The 24,902-nt window shown below is 44.2% G+C and overlaps 1 protein-coding gene across 1 annotated transcript; it reads left to right on the top strand.

Moving 5' to 3' along the window:
* The first annotated feature begins 273 nt into the window (after window positions 1–273).
* LOC141740041 (protein ELYS-like) lies at window positions 274–22,341 on the top strand. The gene is made up of 24 exons (XM_074578237.1): window positions 274–394; window positions 1,115–1,368; window positions 3,066–3,246; window positions 4,041–4,248; window positions 4,956–5,072; window positions 6,038–6,122; window positions 9,141–9,288; window positions 9,939–10,071; window positions 10,159–10,340; window positions 10,716–10,777; window positions 11,610–11,738; window positions 14,920–15,010; window positions 15,099–15,188; window positions 15,351–15,491; window positions 16,265–16,369; window positions 17,141–17,234; window positions 18,124–18,247; window positions 18,369–18,425; window positions 19,412–19,558; window positions 19,650–19,837; window positions 20,007–20,151; window positions 20,247–20,378; window positions 21,577–21,724; window positions 21,812–22,341. The coding sequence occupies exons 1-24, from the start codon at window positions 274–276 to the stop codon at window positions 21,964–21,966; spliced, it is 3,237 nt and encodes a 1,078-aa protein (XP_074434338.1). The 3' UTR covers window positions 21,967–22,341.
* The last annotated feature ends 2,561 nt before the right edge of the window (window positions 22,342–24,902 follow it).

Below are 24,902 nucleotides of genomic sequence, written 5' to 3' on the forward strand. Positions count from 1 at the left end.
TGTATTGGGCTTTTTCCTGTTATTTCTCTGTTGATACGTCTGGGTCACTTTTTGTTGGTGATCTCACAGGCATCAGAAAAGCAAAGGATTCTCCTTTTGCTCTGCTGGGAGAGCAAAAAGTCTCCCGAGTGCCATTATTTGCAAGGAAAAGAGCTAGAGGTGATGTCTAGGGGATTTTTCACTGCATACTGATGAAACTTCTGTCACTCTCAAGAATAGTTCTGGCTGACGTGAGTCTAGTTGTGCAATTTTTTCCTGTATTTACAGCGAAGAATGCGAGACCTAACAGCTGAGGTAACGAGCAGTCTGCTGCAGTTTCCAGAGGTGACTCTTCAGGCACTTGGGGAAGATGAGGGAACCCTCGGCTCGGTGCTGTGCGGGAGGTTTTCTGGAGGTGAGCATTTTCCTTTAAATTTGGTCTCGGTATAAAGCTGTTCTTGCCTGGAGGCTACCTGAAGCCTCAGGTCATGGTATCAGCTGTGTCAGGTTGGTGCTGTTAAGAGGCATCCTGTTTAGAGAGAGAGAACAAAAAGGGTGCTTCAGCGATGACAAATGCTAATATTAAAACGTGAGTATAGTTAAACTTTGAAGTGGACTTTCCAGGTGATGTGACAGTAGAGCTGGGTGCCTATCTGGAGGTCTAGGCTTCTGTTAAGACCAGGTAGAATCTATCTACCTGAGTGTAAATGCAGGGATTGAGCTCATACTTCCTTTGGGCTGGCAGTAGTTCAGTGAAACAAAATGCCTTCGATTCTTCCTCTACGCTCTAAGACTTGTATTCCCATATGCGTTTAGATCATTTCTAGCAAAACCAAGGCGAATATGGTATAAAGGCTGTCGATCAGGACCTTGTCATCTTTATCCCAAACAACCCAGATTCTTCGGTGCGGGAATGACAAGTACAAATGCAAAATAACAAGGTGGTTAATTTTAGGAGGGATTGCTTGGGGATTTCAACGGGTGATTTTGAATCATTGACTAGAATGAGGTAGGTCGGTCTTCCTCTGCTAGGTACGTTTATTGAAGGAAAGGGGCAGGCACTGTGATTTTTTTTTCAGCTGTTTTCAGTCTTCCGTTGGACATTTGCTTCAGTCCTCTTTCTTTTCTCTCACAGGGAGAAACGGCCTGGCGTGGTTGGCACGTGGTCCTCACCTTGAGGTGGTGAACTCTGTGACAGGAGAGCGGCTCTCTGCGTACCGTTTCAGTGGAGTCAATGAACAGCCTCCCACTGTTCGTGTGGTGAAGGAGTTTTCCTGGGAGAAGAGAACTGGACTGCTGGTTGGGTTGGAAGACGCAGAGGGAAGTGTTCTCTGTCTGTACGACCTTGGACTCTCAAGAGTGGTTAAAGCAGTTGTTCTTCCCGGGAGGGTAGGTACTTTTTAATTGGAGAAACGAAGCTTTGATGTTGTTAGGTGCTGCGTAGGCCTGTTTTAGGACAAGCTTTGGAGCGTCTCTTTGTAGGAGGTATTTTTTCTATCGTGCGTTAACATCCTGTCACTTGAGAGTATCCAGTCAAGATGGTGTTGCTGTAAAATCTTGGGCTTAATGTGCCATTATTGTTGGAGTTTACTGAGAGTAAAACAAGTTTTCTGGTTTTATTGTAGAGCACAGAGTTACCTGATTCTCTCCTTCCACAAAAAGGCATTGAAAAGCACCTTTTTTTGGCCCTAATTGCTTGATTTCCATCAGAAATACCGTCTTTAAAATGGCTCAGAATTCCATAGTTGTGCTGTAAATGACTTCGACACATTGCCTTGAATCTCAGCCTAGCAAGCAGGCTGAGGAGAACACATTTTTCTGTTGACTTAGGAGAGGAAAAAAGAGCCTCTAGTGAGTTATCTGACAGAGTGTTGGGAGGTCACCTTTCAGCCTGCAGTCCTTGAATCTCTGCTCTCTGACTAGTGTGTTTGTGTAGATGGGACACACTGGTGTAATGTTGCTGATGTTTTCTGTCTTCTGTAACCCAGAAACTCAAATGATGTGTGTCCCCTAGCCTCATTATCTCAATGTAAACAAGAATCGGTGGAAGTCAATAGAACATCAAGATTCATTTTTATCATCTTAGAATCTGCAACAACTAACTAACTAACTTCTTAGCCAGCTTTCCATCAGCTGCTTTGGTTTGACTTGCTAGAATACAGGTGGAGTTTTGTTTGTTTGTAATGCTACAGTGTGATGACTAGTAGTAAGCATTCGTATTGGGGTCACTGAGAGAGAGAAATACGTGCAGCTTTAGCGCAGGAGTCTTTGTGTGCTCGTGTCTCTGCTCTAGCAGTCAGTGTTGTCCTGGGATGTGCTGCAACGTGTGCTGAAAGGTCTGTCTTCGCCTTGTGAGACAGTTGCGTGCAGACTGCTGGGCACGTGAAAGAGCAGTGCGCGCTTCCTCCTTTAGGTGGAGTCACCTTTTTATCTGAGAAGCTGCTGCTTTAGGCTGGCTTTTAACATTTTTCTCAACATTCGTGAAAGCGCTGGTGTGCATTTAAAGCTTCTTTTCCTTTATGTGGTTGTTACTTTTCTTCTAAATGCGGACTAGTGTGAATTTTACTAAGCTGGTCTCTCCCTTCAACGCTTTCTAAATACGTTTCACTCCCATGGAAATGGTGTGTCTCCCATGCAACTTGGCCGCTGCCTCGTCTGACTCTCGAGCCCTGATTTATCCTAACGCCCGTTTGTCAAAGAAGGCATAGACCGTATCGCGGTGCTGGTGGGCTGTGAGCGGTGGGAGACCTCGATGTAGTTGTGTTTGTCTGTCTTAAGCCCCTTGAATATGATAAAGTTTCTTGCGTATAACTGATTTTCTGTGTTTTCCTCCAGTTAATTACTGCGAAGTAGGAAATGGAAATTGCTAAGCTGTACTAATAGAATGCCCCATTTAAGTTGAAGTTAAGTCACTTACCCGCAGGAAATCTAGTAAATGGAAGGCAGTAACAGGTTTTTGTACGGGGCTTTTTTGTCTTTGTCTCTTTTCTTGATCTAATTGCAAACAATGCTTTGATGCTCCTGTATTTACTTTTTCCATTGAGCTTGTCAAAGAGCTCAAATAGTAACTTGTAGTTTTCCTGTAGGTAACCGCTATAGAACCCGTAGCGAATCACGGAGGACCCAGCGTGAGCACTCAGCACCTCCATCAGAGTCTGCGATGGCTCTTTGGGGTGGCAGCAGTGGCTACAGATGCTGGCCATCTACTTCTGGTTGACCTTAGTTTGGATGATTGCTCCTGCACTCAGAACGATATCGAAGCATTGGGTAAGCCTGCAGTTTTTCCACATGAATTTAAACGCAAGAAAACTTCTGTCTTCTAACGAAACAGTATGCATCCCACTTTGAAGACCCTTGTGTCAGACATTTCTGACGACTGGTTACAGGTGGCAGTTTGACATCGTATAGTCCTGACCTGATTAAACCTGGGAGTGTCTGACTGCTCCTCGCAGTGTTGTAAATGCCCCCTCCCACCAAGATCCCTGTGCCACTATGATTCTTGCCAGAGAGGTGTAGGAATTTTGCCACGTGAGCCAGTGCGGCCGCCTGGTAGGAAGTTGTGTTGGAGGAGCCCTGTTTCCCGGGAATGCTCTTCTGCTTGTGTTAATTGACTTGGGGCGAATTTTGGGCTTGTTTTTTAAAATAAACCCCACTTACCAACACCCATGCATTTGGATGAATGAAATCTCGAATAGGTGTACTCAGATTGCATACACCGTTTTGGCTATTACAACAGCAGCTTCAGCAATTGGTGCCACTTCAAACACGAGGTGCCACTTCAAATTTCATCACGAGGCCCAAACTCCTGCTTTTCAGAGTCCAGGAAGAATTTGGTTACGTTTTTACCTAGCTTTCAAACGTGAGTGAGAATACTTGTCTGATCCGAGAGTTCTTATGTTCTTTGAAGACATACATAATGGAAATGGCAAAAAAAAGTGTTGCATAAATGGCTATTTTGCCTGGCACGGTAGCATTAGATGATAGGGGTTGTCACGTCAGTGCCTAAAATGCAGCGTAAATGGCATAACGTATTCATTTATTGCTTGGTTTTGTGTGTGTAGATCTAGAAGTTGTCACTAAAAATCCTGCTGAAGTTGCACAAAGAAGAGAAACTGTGACCAGCGAAGGGAGGTGTCTCTGTTTTCAACTACAAAATGCTTCCGGAACAGCAGTATCAGCCCTGTGCTACATAAGCAGAAGCAACCAGCTCGTTGTGGGTTTCTCGGATGGCTACCTGTCGCTCTGGAATATGAAAACGTTGAAGAGAGAGTAAGTAGGCCTTTACACTTGGCCATGCCTGGAGGTGCGATTTGTTGCTTAAGGAAGTATGTGGATGTAAAGAGAACTTTTTCAGGGACTGAAATGAGTATGAGTATAATCTTGGCACGTTCAGAAATCCTCTTCTGACGTAACTTTTCAGTCATACCTGGATGAAGTGGTCCGCCTTCTCCCCAGTGGACTAGGATTGTTTTCCTTATTGTGCCTGTGGATTGAGGAATTGTGGGAAGCATGCTTCCTGGGGTTTTCAGAACCGGTTACTGCAACTGGGGCATCCATTGAAAGGCTGAAGTATGTCAGTGATGTGATTTTGGTGCCGATATTCTCTAAAGTGTCCAGGGTGAAACTAGTGAGACATGAAAACTCAATAGCTGACCTGTGCCTGAAAAATGTATTCTTTCCTGCATGTCAGCTTTGGCCGAAAGAGCAATCTCACCTGAGATATTTGGCTAACTTCTGGTCGGGATTCACTTCAGCAGATCTGCACTGACTCCCCAGAAGCTGTTGGATGCATAGATAGACAGTGGAGGAATAATTAGGTGGCAAGAGTAGAGTGTGGAGGTACAAATAAGGTTCAGAAGTCAGGAAGAACAATGCTTGACGTAGTCCAAGAAACGAGAAACTACCTGTGTTTGGGCCACTAGGCTCACCTTTTGTTTTCTTTTTCGTTTTGCCTTTTTTTTCCCCTAAACCTGTAGGCACCACTCTCAGCTTGAAGGAGGGAGGATTCCTGTCTATGCTGTCACTTTTCAAGAGCCGGAGAATGATCCTCGCAATTGTTGCTACTTGTGGGCTGTTCAGTCTACGCAGGAAAGGTGAATAAAAACTTCAACTATCAGCCACTGAATTAATTCTTTTTGTTTTTAAGGATATTTGTTCCCATACAGTTGAACACGTGTATTTGTTGTGTGTCTGTGATTCTTTCCGGTACGGAAGGTGTTAAACTTAGAATGCAATTTTTACAGGATTTACCAGACGTGAAGAGGGACCTACTAGTTCCTGCCTTCTGTCAGAAGGCAAAGCAACAGTGGCCATATTCTTCTGCTCGCATTCTCAAATGGTTTGCTTTTGTTCCTCGATGACCGCTTCATCATTTGTTTGATAGTCACACCGTGGTATTAAAATACCACTAGGAGCAGTTGAGGCTGCAGATCTAGAACACCAGACGTGCCCACACAACAGCCTGCCGCCCCTAAAGGCGGCGGTGACAGTATTGCCGATGGCCTTGTGCCAGCGTCAGCAGTCTGTGGAGCCTTGGTGAGCCAGTGCAGCTCCCCGGGCAGAAAACGATTCAGCAGAAAAGCCAATGGGTTCCTGCTGCTCTGCTGAATCAAATCGGACTTGGAAGGGTGCAGAGTGTGCAAGAGGGGGAGGGGAACTTTGGTGGTAAGGGAAGGGCAGAGAGATCTCTCTTTCTGCATCAGCAAGCGATTCCATCAGCTCAGCTGTTGGTAGAGTGGCAGTCTTTTAAAACTTGACTTCAAAGCAGTTTTGATGGAGAACTCTTCATTGTGAAGAACTATTTCCAAAATTCTTAGTCCATACAACATATTACAGCTTTCCAATTGTACGGTTGGCTTTTGCCCCTGAAGCTGTTAGTGTCAAAACGCCCTCCTTCATGTTTCAGTGGCTAAATGTGGCCGATGATCATGTTTTGGGAAGAGGTGGTATTCTTTTCAGCAGGAGCATGCTATTAAGAAAACGTCTAGGTCTACTAACACGACGATGAGGACTATAAAGCAGCTTTGTAACCAAATTTCATAATTTATCCCTTTTTCAGTGAAGGCGATGTGGTGAGTTTACACCTGCTGCAGTTAGCGTTTGGTGACAGAAAACGCGTGGCCTCAGGACAAGTCATGTATGAGGTAAGAGGTGCATGCGTGGGAAAAGCAGACAATAGTAATTTTCTCTAAGGGAGTATCAGTTGAGTTACAGGGGTGAGATTTACCATCAAACTTCAGAGCTGGCTGAAAAAATAATAATGTTTTGCTGAGTCTTCTTGGGCACGGCCTTTGTCCATACCTTTTGGAAAGAAGGCGTACCATTTTATACTGCAGTGTCGTGTGTTCCAGCTAGATTCATCTGCAAAGAGCCCGTATAAATGAAATTCCTGAAGAGGACGCGGCTTTTGCAAATAAAATTATTCTGAAATACCAAACGAATGGCATGTAGGAAGAGAAGACTGGGCCTTGAATCGCTTGGTTTAACCAAGCTTCGGACTTGAATAAGCTTCTGTCTCTCTCCCTTTCTTAAAATACAGTCATACTCTAGTCTTTGCTGATCTTCAGTTTTATATTCTTGGTTTCCCTTAGAGCTTTGTCAGCCGGACTTCTCACATGAAATGCACCTACAGTGTCTCTTCAGTGTTGATCCTGACACTTAGTAGCTGTAAAGATAACTCGTTCTTCTTTTTGGCTGGGTGACCTATTCAATCTACTCTTAAAGCCAGGAAAATATGTAATTTGGTCAGAAGAGTGTACCTAAATGTTAGATCTGGCTCCAAGGAGGATGCGTTTAAAATACAGATGTGAGGTATCCTTGTATCTCAGATAGCTAACAGAGACAAGGCGCATCTGTTAGATGTGTAATTCCATTCAGTTGTACGCCTGGAAGTCTTCCAAAATCTTTTTGAGGGGACAGTAATCTTAGTTCAGAGCAAGTCTTTCCTCCTGATTTGGTACTTTCTCTTGCATATTCTCAATAGCTATGGAACGAAACAGGGGTGACTCTTGTATCGTGGTACTCTGGTTTTTGTAGGGACTGTGCCTTTTGATTTTTTTGGATTAATTTAGATTTTGAGTGTTTTGCTTATGTGTAGGAAAGGTGCTTCCTCATTTGCCACTGTTGCTTTTGCATAGATAGAGGTTAGGTGTTTGGAAAAGGTGGTGTTTCTTTAAAATGCATTATCTATCACGGTGACCAAGTAGAAGGATCTTCCAGTGATTCATCGCGTGCTGGATGCTATCTCTTTATCTTTGTTGATGTGCGGGACCTGTGCTCCACAGCGGATACTTTTAGTCTCAGAACACTTCCTTGTAGTCAGAGATCGGTTAGTACTACATGACTGTCTGCCTGCATGGCTGTCTGAGTCAAGTTTCTTGTCCATCTTCAGGGGTAGAAAATTTAAGTGTCTCCCGTTTGCTAGGCCAAGTTTGAGTAAAGAAGGAGGAATCTACTGTTGATCCTTGTTCACTGGATAGAGTTCATAGGAGCTCAAAAGACTTTTTCAATACAGCAGTGCTTTTTGTTCCAGGAATTAGGTTTGAGGCTATGAAGCAGTGCCTCTTTGACTGTGTGTCATGGTAAGAGTCACAAATAGGACTTATGGAACATGTGGTACTGTGTTTTTCTATATGCGTGTCAAACTCTCGTCTCCATTGCCTTCAAGGCTGGTTTAAGTCTGCTTAAGTAATTAAACAGAAAGGTATGTTTAAGTAATGCTTCCAAAGACCTTTTTTGTACTGTCGCAGCAGTTGCTAAATCTGGTGCATCAAATCACGATCGTAGAGCGCATCTTTACCCTCGTTCCGCACAATGCTTGCGGATGGGCAGAGTATACACTCTCTACTTTGATATCAGAGTTTGACCAGTGCATCTCGTTTGAAAACTTGTTTTTGTGTTTTGCTAGTCAATGGAGTCATTACTTAACATCTCCCATACAACGGAGTTCCTTAGAATGACTTTGCCCGGCGTGGAAAGTTTAAAATGCACTGCTTTGCTTCAGAAGCATTTTCTTTTTAGTTATGAAAGACTTTTTTTAATTATTTAATTTTTCTTTTTAGACAACCTTCATATTTATTTGTAACACTTCCTGGAATCATTAAGAGAAAGCTCGCCTCTTCTCAGATTAGGTGAATTAGATGTATCCTATGAGATCATACGGGAATGTGTGGTTTCATGCCAGTTCGTTTCAGAGCTCTGCAAGTTTAGGAAACTTGGGTAGAATGTGGCGTTATCAGTTTATGGGTTGTGTGGGTTGGGTTTCTTTTTCCCTCCTTTTTTTTTTTTTTTTTAATTATAGAGCTGCTATTTGTCCCCAGTACACCCATTCATGTGTTGTATGGTAGACAGTTTGAATGAATGCTGTATTTGGAAAGACGGTATTTCACTTCACGCTTACTTAAAAAATGGCACTATCAGAGGTTCAACACAATCGTGCCGGGGTTTCTGTGTATCTCAAAATTAGTTTGTTTACTGTGTAGTAATTCGTGATGCTAAAAGCCTTGGCCACGTGCACCCGGTGTCCTTTCTGGTTTTCCCTTTTGCTGTTGGCTGTGCTTGGTGAAGGAGCTGAAGGATATTTCACCCGTTAGTCTCTGACAAGATGAGAGGAGGAGCTGTCATAGCTTACGTGGCTTGAAAGAAGATTGCTAATCAGTATGAAGTTCTCACAGTAACTAGAGAGGGGTGCACGGTCACTCTGGTGGTGTGCCCATAGAAAATACCTCTTGACAGCTTTAGCTGCTCGAATGCTGGGGCTTCTCTAACTTCATCAGTTCTGCAATCAAGACATGGAGCAAAGAGCTTTGCATGCATGTGTGTTGCATCATTTTAGATATCTCTTTGTAGCGATATATTTATTTTTAAAGAACATTCTTGGATGTCGCAAGGAATTCTGCAAAACATGTTTAGATCTGAATAATGTTAGGGAAATTCTAAATTTTGAAAAAGTGCAAAGCCTTTACAGCCAAACTTACCCGTTACGATTTGACACTGCATTCTCTTGCATGTCAGGCGTAGTTTCTATTTACCATCAGAAATAGGCTCATGCGAAATACACAGTATAATAAGCCTATTCTGTTAGACTGTCTTTCATATTTAGCCATAATGTATGTTTTTCTCTTAGAATGACCTTTGCTCTCTTCTCTGATTTTTTCCCCCAGGGTTTGGAATACCGTGGCAAAAAGTTCAGTTTAGATCTCACGGGTGGAGTCTTTCCCTTGAGAGGCCAGATGAGTACGAAATTAATCAGCTGCCAGACTGTCGAAAAATTCCGCAGCGACGTTGACGGAGAGGATAGCGTAAATGAAGGTTTGTTCTGATGTCCGTGTTTGGTGATTTTAAAAGAAGTGCTTTTGGAACCTAAGCAACGAATGCTGTTCTGTCCCCACAGTCTGAAAGTCTTGCCTATCTGCATAGACTAGACTGTTGGGATTATTTACGAAGAAAAAATGGATGCTTAAGTTATGTGGGACTTCTTTAAGGGAAAAAGTGGGTTTTATTTTATGCTTGCTGACATGCTATCGCGATGTATGGTGGGGCCGTTTGTATGATGATGGTCAGTCGTTTTACTCCTCCAGCTGCCATCTTTGAACAAGAAGTTCAAACTCTCCATTGCTTAGGAATGTTACCAGAATTTTTTCCCTTCTTCAAACCGATGTCCGCATCTGCATCCAGATGGTAGCCCGTCACAAGTGCTGTTCCCCAGGGCACTGCACTGGGGCCACTTCTCTTTAGTATCTTGACCAGTGATCTGGACGAGGGGACAAGAAAAAGGGGCAGTGTGACTGAAACCTATCACAGAGATGTTTGCTATTCCGTAATTACTGTAATCACTCTTAGGAAGTGTTGTGTTTCACGAGTGACAGAACAGAATGAAGCCAAAATAGAAAGTGGTGTTTTAAAACTATCGCATCCATCGTATTTTCTACAAGTCAGAAACAATGTCTTGTCTTTTACAGTCACGTCTCCTGACACCAGTGTCTCAGTCTTCAGTTGGCAAGTGAATACGTACGGTCAGGGAAAACCATCTACTTACCTGGGTGTATTTGACATTAATCGCTGGTATTCTGCTCAAATGCCAGATTCACTAAGGTAGATTTTTCTTCAGTAGTTTTCCATATGCCTGCCAATAATTCATTTGAATGTCGGCATTTAGCTTACGCGCTTGTTTTCTTTAAGGCCGGAAGAATTCCCTCATGAGTGCCCCTATTTTGCACTGTGGTCGCTGGATACCGTAGTGAGCGTGACTTCTCCGAAGCTCCTTTTGGATATTCTGGTCCATGAGCGGAGTCTAAGTCGGGGAGTTCCTCCTTCTTATCCACCACCTGAGCGGTTTTTTCATCCAGGCAACTATAACTTTGGTAGGTATTTCACTGCTTTTGAGAGTGATAAGCTTAAAATGAGGTCAAATGCCATTCATTGGTTCTCTTGTTCAGTCATTGTTTGTCATTCAAAACCCAAACCAAACCAAAAAAACACCCAGTCCCCCCCAAACCCAACTCTGATCGCGTTGTACTGACAAGGTATTTACTATTGTGGAACATATCTGACAGCCGGCTGAGTTTTGGTGCTTTTGTAATGTAGCCGGTGAAGTGGTGCTGGTTATAGCCTGAAATGACTGTGAACTGAAGCTCAAAGCTTATATGTTTCTAGATAGCGGTGTGTAAAAAATGTAAACTGGTCATGCCATAACTGTGAGAGTACGGAAGGTTGTCAAACGTTCCCTGTTTCTGCAGATGGTACGTGCTTGCTGACCTCCGGAGTCGTTCACATGACTTGCACCGGCTTCCAGAAGGAGGTGATCTTTTACTGTATCTTTATTGCGAGTGGCAGGAGATGTAGCTTTTCTAAGTTTTCTGTTGCACTGCTTTCCGTGTTAGGGACCGTTTCATGCTCATCCTGCCCGTCCACACGCATAGTTGCAATTGTATCCTGTCGCCAGTTGTATGCAAATGGTAATGTTTTAGGTCCCCTCTTGGGACTGTACAACTGCCGTTGTCTCCTCTTGAAGCACGATCGGGGATTGAATGTCTAGAAAGGAACGCAACGTTGCTCCAGGAGCAAGAACAAAACCACTGTAGAAGGCGGGGAAAGGTGTTACTTCTTTATTGCCCCTCAGTCGAACTGCCTGCATAGTCTTGAGTTAGAGTTTTGATCCCCAATTCTCTTGAAAAAGGAGGGAATGGAGAAAATGAAAAATCACATAACTGTTTGAGGAGTGAAAATTTTGTTTTCTCCCAAACTCGGCCAAATTATAACTTCTAAGCCGCAGCACAGATTGTGACAGATAATTTTGAGTGAAATTTCAGCTCACTAAATGTTTCCAACATGAATCGGCTTCCATACGAATAGGCATAGAAAGGATCTTCCAAAGCGTGAAGTTGCATGTTAGCTGAGCTTATATAGAATGTATTTTGTGTCAGTGTTGAGGGAAAGAGCAAGGCCTGTGTATAGACAGAGAAGGTAGAAAAGACTTAATTACGCAGATTGCTAACCTAAAGCATCTTAGTGGTTCAGGCTGTCTGACGGTGTCAGTGAACATTTAGATTCTTCCTTTTAGAGGTTATCCAGAAGCGTAGTGACGGAATAACAATGCTGTCTTAATCTGTGGTTTTCGATCGATGTTTCAGACCTTGAATTTTTTGAAGAAATCTGGCCCTTCAATATGGGAAGCCATTCAGGATAGCTACAATAGGTGTCTTGTAGCTGGCTTGCTGTCTCCAAGACCAGCTGATGTCCAGCCATCCAGTTTGAGTCAGGTGAGTGCCTATGAGGGAATCAAGGGGGAAGTACATCCATCTGGTCTGACAGGGCTGGAGGGGCTACAAGACACGATAATCCAATTTTTGGATTCTTTGCAAAGTTTCTTTGAAATACAGGCGTGACCTGAGCTAGCAGAAGTAATCGTATCCTTAGATCCAAAGTAGTGACTTTGACTGGGAACAGCCCTAAGAGATCTGTCTTTAGAGACCCCTCTCTTAATTCGGTGCCACACACAGATGCGCACAAGGAAGCGTGCAGTCAGTGCTGGTCATGCCCAACATAACGCATGTGTCCCCCAGAGTAACCCCCATCCCTGTCAGTTTCTCAAAGCAGTGGTTCAGTGCAGTAGCCGACGATGAGGGCGTCTCACTGGGATGCGAGCTCTTGCAGACGTCGGCTTGCTGCACTGTCACGGTACATGATCATTTGCTTCCAAGGAAGTGGGCTGTGGTAAAGGATTACTGCTGTCAGCTCTCCCTGGCAATTTCTTCACGGCTTGCCCTCGTTTTCCCTTCATCGGTAGGCTTTTCTGCATCCTCTCCGGGCGGATCTTCACCTCTGTAGCCTCTGCCTTGTGCTGCAGTAGCCCAATTTGCTGCTCTGAGACTGCCCTCTTGCAGCTGCAACACCTTAATCACCTTTATCTCATGACACTCGCTACCTTCTATGTGCTTTATGCCACCACAGTGACTTCACTCCCCCTGCCATAGGTTTTCCATTTGCAATGCACCAACCTTTCCCTGGAGCAATCAGCAGGAAGGGAAGAGTAGCCTTCCCGCTGCCCTCATCTTCCTGCCTCCTGGATTCTACATCAGGCTTGTTATGCATTTGAGCAGGGATTTCCTGTGAGTGTTAGGAAGACAAATTTCAGAAGTAGGGTCAAGAAGCTTGCTTTGCAGTTTTGTTTGCCACTGTGAGCAGTATTTGGTGTGTTTCCTTGCCTGAAACCAGTATTCAGAAAAGGTGGAAACATCTCATGTGTCTTCTAATGTGTAGAAATCGCTTTGAATGTCATGGTTTTGCCTGGAAGGGAAAGATACTTTTCAGTGTGTTTAAAAAAACAAACAAATCTCCCCTCCCCTCATCACCCCCCGCAACAAAATAAAGTTTTCTGAGGGATCCTTTCATCTGAAAGAAGTATGAGAACTCCAGCTGAGACAAGCTACTACTTAATATCACGCGTCTGTGCATACCTGTGAATTATTCTTCTAAAGGATTAGCACCACATTATAATCCAGTATTTGAAGAGCCTAAAATTTAAACCTATTAGAATGTAAATGTTTCACTTTTCTGTTATTTCAGAAAATTCATAGAATCGTTTGGGTTGGAAGGGACCTTAAAAGATCATGTAGTCAACCTCTCCTGCGGTGAGCAGGGACGTCTTCACCTAGATCAGGTTGCTCAGTGCCCCATCCAGCCTGACCTTGAATGTTTCCAGGGATGGCACATCTACCACCTCTCCGGGCAACCTCTTCCAGTGTTTCACCACCCTCATTGTAAAAAATGTCTTCTGTATATCTAGACTGAATCTATCCTCTTTTAGTTTAAAGCCGTTACCCCTGTGTCCTATCGCAACAGGCCCTGCAAAAAAGTTTGTCCCCATCTTTCTCATAACCGCCTTCTAACTACTGAAACCCCTAATAAAGTCTTCTCGGAGCTTTTTCTTCTCCAGGTTGAACAACCCCAATTCTCTCAGCCTGTCCTCACAGGAGAGGTGCTCCAGCCCTCCAAGGGGCACAGTCACCTGCCTCGATCTGCTGGCTGCACTTCTTTGGATGCAGCCCAGGATATGGTGGGCCTTCTGTGCTGCACGTGCACAGTTGACTCACGTCCAGCTTTTCATCCACCGGTACCCCCAAGTCCTTCTCCTCGAGGCTGCTCTCAATCCCTTCATCCCCCAGCCTGTATTGATACTGGGGGTTGCCCAAGGTGCACTTGGCATTGTTGAACCTCATGAGCTTCACACAGGCCCACTTCTCGAGCTTGTCCAGGTCCCTCTGGATGGCATCCCATCCTCCAGACATGTCAGCCGCACCACTGAGCTTGCTGTCATCTGCAAACTTGTTGAGGGTGCACTTGATCCCACTGTCCATGTCACCGATGGAGATCCTAAACAGTACTGGTTCCAATATGGATGCTTGAGGGACACCACTTGTTACTGATCTCCATCTGGACATGCAGCCATTGACCACTACCCTCTGGATGCCACCATCCAACCAATTCCTCAGCCACCAAACAGTCCACCCATTAGATCCCTGTCTCTCCAATTTAGAGGGAAGGATGTTGTGGGGGACCATGTCAAAGGCCTTACAGAAGTCCAGGTAAATGAACCCGTAGCTCTTCCCTTGTCCACTGGTGTAGTCACTCCATCATAGAAGGCCAGTAGGTTGGTCAGGCAGGACTTGCCCCTGGTGAAGCCATGCTGGCTGTCTCAAATCACATCCCTGTCCTCCGTGTGCCTTGGCATAGCTTCTAGGAAGATCTGTTCCACGATCTTCCAAGGCACAGAAGTGAGGCTGACAGATCAGTAGTTCTCAGGGTCCTCCTTTCTACCATTTTTAAAAATGGGTGCAGTGTTTCCCTTTTTCCAGTCACTGGGCATTGTTACCAATTTGCCAGTGCTGCTCGTGGAGGGGGTACGCTTTTTTTGACCTTCCTTTTCTGGATGACTTATAACTTAATTTTCTGGCTGACTGAAAATTCTAACAGTGTTTTTGGGTATGAGACCTGCTTCATGTCTTCACAGTCTAGAAAACTGCTTGGCCGTAGCTTCAAGTGTTTCCAAGCAAACAATGTATTTGTTCTGCCCCCTTCGTGCACTCCAATGGCAAACCTACATGCACAGAATGCGTAACAGGTGATAGCAGAGGATGTTTCTGAAAATAGTTGGAACTCAGTACGTGAAGACTGTAATGCAGAGGCACGCGAAGAAAGATTAGAATTAGGCTGCAGTAAGTTGAAATGTCAGAGGAAAAGTGTGTTAATGTGTTCCTCAGAGCAGTGAGCAGTCCAGCCTGTGGCTGGAATTAAGAGAAAGGACGTGGCATTCCTGGCCTGTGTCCTGATTGACTTTGTGATGTCTGAATGAGTATGCAGTTAGAAAGAAACATTTACTGTTGATGGTTCACATGGTGCAAGTAGGTAAGATTCTCATTTGAGTTTGTCTGTTACGTTTAGGAGGAGCAGCTGGAAGCAGTATTGTCAGCTGCTGTCCAGACAGGTTCTGTGGGACTTCTGACTGGATGCATTAAACATTGGATATCTGAAGGTAATACTTCGAACGTTGTTTTTTTACGTGGTACCTCTTTGAGTTGGAGCCTGTTGATTCATTTCTTTTTTGTTCTCTTTGTTTAAAGAGCAGCCGAGGTCTGCTGGTAATTTACGGTTTGTTCTTGAGTGGACATGGAACCAAGTGATCTCTACAAAGGAAGAATTTGACCAAATCTGTGAGTACTAGTGTAGTCATTCTGCAAACCTAAAGTCGTTCTTTCTGATTGAGCTTCCTCAGTAATACGCCGCTATAGGATATTGCACGCGGTCCTTGAAGTGCGCCTTGAAACTCTGGAATTGCTCTGTCGGCTAACGATTTAATATTTATTCTTGAAAAGGTGTTCCGCTGTTTGATGGCTCTTGCAACTTCATTGACCCCCAGACATTACGGTCTCTCCAGCGCTGCCAGTTGCTTTTGAGCAACCTTAGCACGGTCTTAAACTGTTTTCTCACAGAAGCACAAGAGCTTACTGAAAAAGGTTTGTAGTAGTGCTACAAAATCTTTGGTATGTTTTATTAAGATTTGGAATTGTGGCAACATGGGCTTTTGTTGTTTTTGAGGATTGGAAGACAGTCACATTTAGCTGGGAGAAGGGGCTTAAAGCTGAGCGCTTGGGACCACCACAAAACACGCATTGAGTTCAGGGCAACAGTTTATAGTGGAGCTCATGCAAGGGGGTGGGGGAGGCTACATTCAGAGAGAAGCTTTGTAGGCAACTGGGCTGAAATTACAGCAACCGAATGTGGTATTGCTGAAAAGTATTCCTTTGAATTCTTAGCTAGCAAGTTCTAGTTGCATGCAGACACCGTGTTGCAAATTGCTAAACAATACGAAGGAAGCGTAAACGAGTAACATGCAAAGTAAGTTACTTGAGTTTCTACAGCTTTTTCTCTTAGAAATGGTTCTTGGCCTATTGAGAAAAGAAAAGAATATCCCTTTGCTATCAGAAGAATCTCTGCTATGTGAGAAACAGATGTCTTATTCCTGCGTGCATTTAGTAGTTCAGGCTTTGGGGTTTTTGTTTTTTTTTTATTTTAGCCTTTAGTGAGTCTGGTTCTTTATAGGGGTTGCTTTTTGTTTTGGTGGTGATAGTGGGGTTTTTCTTCAAATAAGAAAGCGATACAGCGTGAAAAACGCAAAGACAAAGATTTCTAATGTGCTATTTTTATACTTTTGGTTTAGTAGGATGAAGGGAGTTTTGTGAAAATGAACGGAATTGCATAACACTAATCATCTCCTGCCTTTTTTCAGGTTTTGCAGACGTGACAAATAAGCAAGCGGTAACCGGCCTCATTTCTTTGTATGCACGAGTGGTCATCTGGTTCTGTCGATCCGGTCTCCTTCCAGAGGGTTTAGGTAAGCGTGACCTGTCATACGTTTGTAACAAGGCGACCATCCAGTGAGTGACTCCCACGAACGCGTGCTTAGCCATGTTTTTGTAACAGTTTCGTCAGGAAGAAGTCGTGCTGGTTCAGTGGCAGGGTGTGCTGAAGTTCTGTGGGTGAAGTTGAGATTTTGCTGGGTTGTCAAGTACACAGCATAGAATGAGGCAGGCAGTTTCTTTCCTGGGTTGATTTTAGGAATAGCAATGGACCCCTGACTTCAAGGCGCTGCTTGTGTCCACAGCTTGAACTACTTGAGATTTTAAACAAAGTACTATTAAACAACAAGTACCGGAATGCTTGTTTTTAGAGTGAGAGCATTACCTGCATGTTTTGAACTTTCTATCAGTTGCTTGAGGAGAAAGTACACCTTGGAAATCCTTCTTTAGTTGGATGGATTAGAAATTCCATTGCCAGCCTTAGTTGTCTCACAGATGCTCACGCGGCATGTTTAGAAACCATTCCCTTTGAGAACTGGGTGGGTTTTTTTATAGTGAACTTCAGCTTACCCTACATGTTGTGAATGCTGCGTGAACTGTAACCTTGAAACGGCACTTGGGGCAAGAAGGAATTGAGTCTTGTCTCTTAGAGCTCTTTTAGCAAAGGCAGAAAGAGGATTGGCTTCTTTCAGAGTTGGAGGCTTCTTGATGCTTAGCTTGTACGATCTTCTGTCTCTTTAGGCAAAAATTTTCGTTTACAAGTGTGATATGAATGCTTTAACTTGCTTCTGCTTTGTTGCCTGTAGATGACGATACGCGTTTGTCAAGACCTTTCTACAATTATCCTCTGATTGAGAGCTACTATACTGGTCACCGACAGAAACTTGAGCGTTTATCAAGGTAAGAGCTAGAGGAAGACTCTAGAACACTTCCACGGCGAATTCAGAAGTGGAAGGGAATGGCTTTTATCTCAACAGTTGCATGGGCTATGCGTAATGGCGCTGCCAGCAATACTCTTGACTTCAGTGACACGCGTGTTCTGTTGAACAGAGAGGTTACTTTCCTGTGTTAAAACGTTGATATCTACCGCTGCTTAGTACCACTGGTTGGTATCATCATTTTTCGGGAGTCTACTTTATTCATTGGCTAATGTGTATAATTTCTGACTACTGAAAAAGGCCATGGGATTAGGGCAGGATCAGTCACCTCCATATGACCATATGACCGATTATGACCACATGACCAATAGAGGGTCATAACTGTATTGGCCTAAGTCCCCTTCTCACAAGTACGTGGTGTGATTTCGTAAGATGGTTGGAGTTACATGGAGTTGGCACGCCTCGCACTCTCCTGGCTGTCGGATAGAAGTCACTTGCTAACGTCAGCTCTCTTTCCTGGACTAGCTGCCTAGCACATAGGCGGCATGCCTTGGATTAGCCGATAATAGGTTTTTCTTTGGAAATTGTACTGAAAACTGAATAAATACCTGACCAAGCTTCGGCGATGGCACTGTGACCAAGAGGCTGCAAGGTGAGTTAAGGTGGAAGCTGCAGGGTAGGAGGTATTGACTTCAAAGTTCATCTTCCTTGGCTTACTTCTCAAGTAACTTACATACAGGCTCGTGTGTTCCTTCGAAGCACAGAGCCTCTAGTGTCCTTTTTCTGCTTTGTGCCATCGGGAGATGAAAGGGCAGGGCTGCAGTCAGCAGAAGACTGGAGGAAAGCCGTTACACCAGGAGGCTGGAATTAGTGTTTTACTCTGTCCAAATCCTTGCTACCTTTTGTTCCAGAGGAAAATGGGACTCGGACTGCTTGATAGTTGATGGAATGGTTTCCCAGTTAGGAGACCAAGTGGAGAAGCTGTGGCGGAGAGATGCAGGAGGAACTGGGAAATACCCGCCTGCCAGTTTGCATGTGAGTGTCCTGTTCACTGAGAACAACAACAAACGGCCGCCCTCCCCGCCAAACCCCACCCAAAAGCCAATGATTTAGGGAAGACAGGCGTTTTTTCAGAACTGTTAATTTTTCATTTCAGGCACTGCTGGATCTCTATTTGCTAGAAAACGTTGAAGAAAACTGCAAACACGCAATTGTATCCTTTCTAGTTATTTTTATTACACCTCCAGGGGATGCACATAAATGTTCTTCAGTGTTGGTCGCCGACCTGTTTCATGACATTTTTTCATTTATGCTTCAAAGACGGTGCAAGTGAAAACATTTAGTTTAGCGTTAAGTTGTAGACAGAAGCGCTGTTTTATTTCTTTGTACTGTGGATTTTTGATGACTTTTTTCTTAAATGTTTTGTTGCAAAAGACTTCTCTGGTAGGAGAGAACAGGTTTAGTAAGAAATGCTGGAGATAAAAACAAAAGCCCTTAGTTTTTCTCCAAATCTAAACACCATTCTAAATTTTTTAAAACCCTCCTATCTGTAGCAAATTGCTTCTTACTAGAATGATGTGGTAAAATATTCTGTTTCAGAGCAAAAGGATTTCTAACAGTGGTTTACCAGTACCGGATTTTTTGCTGAAATCATGGGTTTTCCAGGGCAGCTCACAGCTTTGGTTCCGTTGAAAGTGCAGGCACACGGAATAAGCAACAGGGAGAAGAGAAAAGTCATGGGGCAGAAACTTAATTTTTAAGCTGCTGAAATACACAGCCTTGCTTTTGCTGTTTGTTGCCTAACCCGCGAGGGGAGCCTAGAGAGCAAGGGGCTTAGAAACGCTTATAGCCCGGAGCTGTCTTGTTAGATGATGTCCCTAAAAACGGACGTCAGAAAGAGAAAATGACGCTACCAATGAGTGACCCGCATACTGGTTTAAATCCAGTTTTAATCATTCGGAGCTGAGCTGTACTGTAAGGATGCCACAATTTACACTGTTTTATAGACGCTGGACATGAGGGAAAAACCCAACTGTGGAATTTACTTCCTGTAATAATTAAGCTCAATGTGTTGAATGTATTTTCTGCTACCTGCTTCCTTTATATTCTTATTCTTACTTCATTATGTTTTTCTAAGGGTAATGTGATAAAGTTTTGGTCTTACAAGCTGATTAGCCTTAATGAGATACCTGATGTCAGACAATTTACTTGCTGCTGGATATCAAGCGTTCCTTTCCGAGTGAGACAGAGACTTCAATCGACTCCTTCGCAACTGCCTTTGGCATGCCTTGGGGACTTGTTAAGCTTGTTGAAGGTTTTTGGCTTCTAGATCACAATGATTACGAAGTAAGTATGGTAGAGTTGAGTCAGACATACATTGCAGTACAAAGCTATAATCTAGAAAATGATTTTAAAACACGATCTCTAACTTGTACAGAATTCTCTGGCCCTGCTCTTTCATCCCGCTACAATCAAAACCGCGTCATGGCAGCACAAGAGAATTATTCAGTCCCTCCTGTGCCAAGGGGAGCATGGGCAAGCCCTCAGATACATCCAGCTGATGAGGCCACCCACGGCAAGCAGCGGGGAAGTGCAGCTTCTCCTCACTGTGTTGCTCTCCAATAGGTAAAGAAATATACCCCACCATTTTGTCACGCAAATCTTGTGAAAATGGAGAACAAAGAATAGAAATCATCATCCCCTAAGTTTCCTTTAAACTTTGAGTACAAGACTCTTGGGGCATCTCTTTGGTTATGCTATTAACATCCCTTTACGTCTGAAACATTAATTACAGGTGCATGGTGGAGGCTTGGGGTCTGTTGCACCAACATGCCGCTCAGGCAAACTTAGAAGACCTCTTAAAACACATGTACGAAATGTGCCGGGAGATGGGCCTGATGGAAGACTTGCTGAAGCTGCCTTTCACAGACACCGAACAAGTAAGTGGGAGCAAGGAAAAATGTTCATCGTCTCTTTGAAAAGAGAAAAGGCAGAGCCATAACAGATTTTTGGAATGATTTTTTTTTTCTCATAGGAGTGTTTGGAGAAGTTTTTAAGGACCAGTGCTGGTGTTCAGAATCAAGAATTCCTTTTAGTCTACCATCTGCAGCGTGCCAACTACATTGCAGCCCTAGAGCTGAATCAATCCATGAATGTAAATCTTATGGTAAGCGTGAAAGTTCTGTTCTGTCAAGCGTGCAAGTTTCTGCTGGGTGTTACTAACTGGTTTGGATAGTACTCAATAAAAATCCTGCTTTGTTTTTTTCATACCAGTCTTTGAAACACTCGGAACAAGTTTCTACACCTTTGGTTACAGCTGAAGCTAAATGTTGACCAATATACGTCACTACTCCAAAGCTACTCTATGAAGCTATAAATTAAATGTTACACACCACTGTTGACCCCACTGAGAACAGTTTGTTTGCATCTGAGGAATAAACATGTATCTTTCCCATCAGCCAATCGTACCATTCCGTTATTGAGATACGTATGTTATGCGTGGCTTAGATTACTGGAAGTTGTTGGTGTCACTCCTTCCTGTGGGATGACGAGTAGGTTGTATGTCATCGCTTGTGTCTTGCACGCAACTGTATTTTTCTAGCTGAGAGCAGGCTAGATGCCAGTCCACAGGTTAAATTTCTGTGGGTTTTCTTTGTTTTTTTAATTTCTGCGAGTTATAGTGTGCTCTCCAATTCCACAACTTTCATTTCACGGCTTTTATGACAAAAATTCTTGTCTAACCTCTATTTCTCAAAATAGCCAGATTACATTTTGTGTTACATGAACTTGTGTTCTGGATTTGTGACGCGTTTGCTGTTTTCTGGAATCATAGTTTTCCAGTGACTCAGTCTTCTAAGGTGGTTTTGGAAGTCGTAGGTCCTGCATTTGAAAACTGTCATGCGGCCAGGTGGTGTGCGTAGGTCGCTTTTTCTTGCTTGTTTTAATCTTCACATCATGTTGTCCAGGGTAATTTCCAGTTGTCCCATATATTCAGGGCAGTGGCGTTTCAGGAAGAACAAGGGAAAGCCTGCTATGTAGTAAGTCGTTTGCAAATTGCAGGTGATATCAGAAAATTGCAGGTGATAACAGGTGTATCAGAAGAAGGTTCTGCAGAGTGCCAGCATTGTTTTAACTTCAAGTTGTAGGCTCTGTTGCTATTCCAGTCTTCCTTCCACTTTGCTAAAAGTACCAGGTGAAATCGGTGTGTGCGGATGGGTAGAACTTGCCGCTGTTCTGTGCAGTGGAGGTGTTTTCCCACACCTGTAGAGGAAATCTGCTCACTAATGCGAAATAGCACGGAGAGGTCTGTGCAAGGAACTTCTTGTAATTAGTTAAGCTTTTGCTTTCCGCTTTTCCTTCATCAGAACGACGGCGATCATCGCTTGACCGACAGAGCAGTTGCCAGAAATTCTCTATTAGCCCAATATGGCAAGATCCTTCCACGAATTGAAAGGCAGCTGGCCGTAGAGAGAGCCAAGCTTTACCATTTGCCTGCACTGGCCTCAAGAGAAGGTAACTTTTAGCGGGGGGAAATAGAGGGGAGAATTCCCTGTCACTTGGATGACACCAGGCTGAAATTTTTCCCCTCTTGCTTTCCAGTCTCAAGACCAAAGCCATTAACTCCAGTAAGAAAACAAGCTAAAGCAGGAAATGTGCGTCGAAGACCAAATTTTCTGGCGAAAATATTGTCCAGAATTAAAGAATCCTGGGCAGGAATGAAGGAGAAAACCGGTTTCTCACAAGGTGGATTTTAAAGATGCTGTCGTTTTTATAGCTGCTAAACGTGCTGTTTCTTCAGCAGGATGTTTCTAAAATTGAGGATGTTTCTAAAATGGGACCTGTTGAGATCCAAACAGGAGAGCAAGCAGTTGGGTTTCAACAGCACCCGCCAGTCCCTCACTAGAGACAGGAACAAGAAGAGACCTTAGATGCATTCACTTATTCAGCTCGTCTCGGCTTTGGGATTTAGGACAACACTGTAGAGAAGACGGGGCTGGACTTGGGAATACGCAAATCCCTCATGGGAGTCAATGGAAAATTTGGGATGGGAAGAAGGCAGCAGGTCACAAAGCTTCCGCAGTCATTCCCGTAGCAGTGCAGTGAAGGTGTTTCTGCTTTCGTTATAACTGGTGGGTACTGATGTAGATGTAAGCGCCTGGTTTTGGCTTGTGGGCCCTCACTGAATTTAGGACAAACTGCTTACTGCTTTCTTGTTCGTAGATTTGTAAGCATAAAAGGAAAGTTTACGCAGACTAGTATTTCTTGACTTTAGTTTTGAAGCATGGCGTGTTGCTAATAATATATCGCTTTCGCAAGTTTTGACGAGGCGGGAGGCAAGAAAATAAGCTGATTCTATGGAGACTGCTGTTGAGGGGCTGCTTCCTTCTGCCGTTGTTGGCTAGCACTGCAACTTAGAGGGCTGGGCAAAGGTCTTTACACGTGGATTCAATTATCCCGACCATCCGAGTCCCTGGAAATAAGTAACGGTTACTGCTTTTGTTCTCACCATAAAACCCCGAGTATCTTCACGTGGATCTAGAAGGAACGAATACTTGCTCAGCACAGGGAACGGGAAAATAAGAGGTGGAGCTATTTAGAATATACTGTGTTGTCTCAGGCAGTCCAAGCGATTCCTTGAAGTGCAGGGTTGAGCTGTCGGATGTGAGGGCTGGCCAGTGTGACAAAGTGTTGCCGACTGGAACTTTCAGCTTTTCTCTCATCGTTGCCTTTTACCCTGTTAGATGCAGAGTGGGTCGCCCTGTGGGCATTTGTCGTCAGTGCAGGAAGTACTGCAATGGGATGATTTCTGCCAGTTGTGGCTACAGCTCGCATTGTAAAACTGCTCACTTTGTCCAGGAGTGGTGGCAAATCGTAGTCAGGAACAGAAACACCAGAAACGGGGCACGCGATGGCGTACACTGAACACTCTCTTCTCTGTCCCTTAAACACAGAAGCTGTCGTCGGTAGCAGAGAGTACACTGTATGTTTCTGACTTTACACCCAGCAGTGATCTGAAAGGAAAAGCGGCATTTCACTGTCCTCAGTTTCAGCTGTGTGAGTGTGAAGTCAGTGTGGTAATGACTACTGCATTAACAGGCTTTTTTTTAACTGTAGGTGGTGGAAGATAGTGCGCTTAAGTCACCAACCTCAGAAGCAGCACCGGCAACACCAGGATAAAGTGAAGGACATCCATCGGGCGATCGTCCATACAGCTAGGATTCTCCAGAGTCATAGTTAGCATGTTGTTTGACTGTCAATAAACATTGTTGAATGTGATGCAGCTGAAGGAGACGGAGAGCTTTTTACACCTCAGAGTAATTTTCAGAGACAAGCGTTGTAATAAGGAATGCCCCCCAGCCCTCCTCCTCTCGCTTAGCTTTTGTAGCTGAGCAGACGGCAGAGGGTATGGAACATCCCTTTGGTCAGTTTGGGTCAGCTGTCCTGGCTACGTGCCCTCCCAGGATCTTGTCTTTTTTCCTCCTGAGTCCTTTCTCAGACCCAGCCTTCGCACCGCACCCCTAGCAGCTCCCTCTGCATCTCCGGGATGATCAGTTCGCCCTCCTCTACGAGCAAAGGAACCCAGAATATCTTCCAGGAAGGAGAACTCGAACCCCACGTGGACTGATGGCGTAAGGTGGGCTGTAGTTAGTGATTTTTCCAGTTAAAGGCTTTACAGACCGTGATTACACTTGCAGTTTTATAGAGTTTGCTCAAACTGCTTACGTTGAGAACTGGAACTGCAAATCAGAATGGCAGACTTGCATTTGGTCTTAAACGGCTATGTTAGGCCTTCTGTAACGTCACCTGCCTGCCTGCAGGAACACTCGGAATTAGGAGAATTTGAGATTTGAGGTTTGTGCGGTGACGTCATCCTGGGAGCTTCGTCCAGTTTTGTATGGACTGTATCTATTTCATTATTTCCCTTTTGATTTTATTATTAGGATTTCATGAAAGCAGTTTAGTTTCTCCTAAGCTCGTAAATCTCTCTCTACCTCTCCTCCTCCTCTCCGTGTACGAGAGGTTGGGGGGGAGCATCTGTCGCCGGCCATTGGCCAATTCGGCCAAAACCACGACAGATTTATTGGCGCCCGACGTGGGGCACGAACGCAGCTCTGATAGATTGCCTGAATAGTTTGAATTCCAGCTTGTTCAGGGAGAACAGAGAGTTCACAGCATGTCGGTCTTACGTGAAATCTGGTATCGTGCCTTTAGAGAGCTTTGTATGAAGTTAATGGACGCAGTGGGGTTTAAGCGGTCAAATATATTGCATGGCCTGTTTCTCGTTTGTGTTTGGACGCGGTGGTCTAAGCGTGCCACGTTGGCGTGGGTTTGCCTTCAGAGGTATAAAATAATTGCTTGGATAACGGTTCTGCCTGCCTATCTTGGGCATCTCGTGATGGAGGCTTTTCCTAATTACACTTTCGGGATGGATTCTTTTCCTAATTACGCTCTTGGTCGTACCTGGGGAAAGTTGACTTTGCCCTTCGGTGATGATGCCAAAGCGACAGTAACAGAATCGGGATGAGAAACCTTCGGGCCGTTTCGAGAGTGAAGGTTACTTTCATTCGTACGTGATCCTGTTGTCGGTTTTCCCGAGTGTGTTGCAGGGCTGGTTTATTGTTAAATATCGGTGCAGGAGTGAGTATGATGTGACGTGTGATCATAGAATCATAGAATTGTTGAGGTTGGA

Source organism: Larus michahellis, chromosome 3, assembly GCF_964199755.1.
Source record: "Larus michahellis chromosome 3, bLarMic1.1, whole genome shotgun sequence".
In the NCBI taxonomy this organism is placed as follows: Eukaryota; Metazoa; Chordata; class Aves; order Charadriiformes; family Laridae; genus Larus; species Larus michahellis.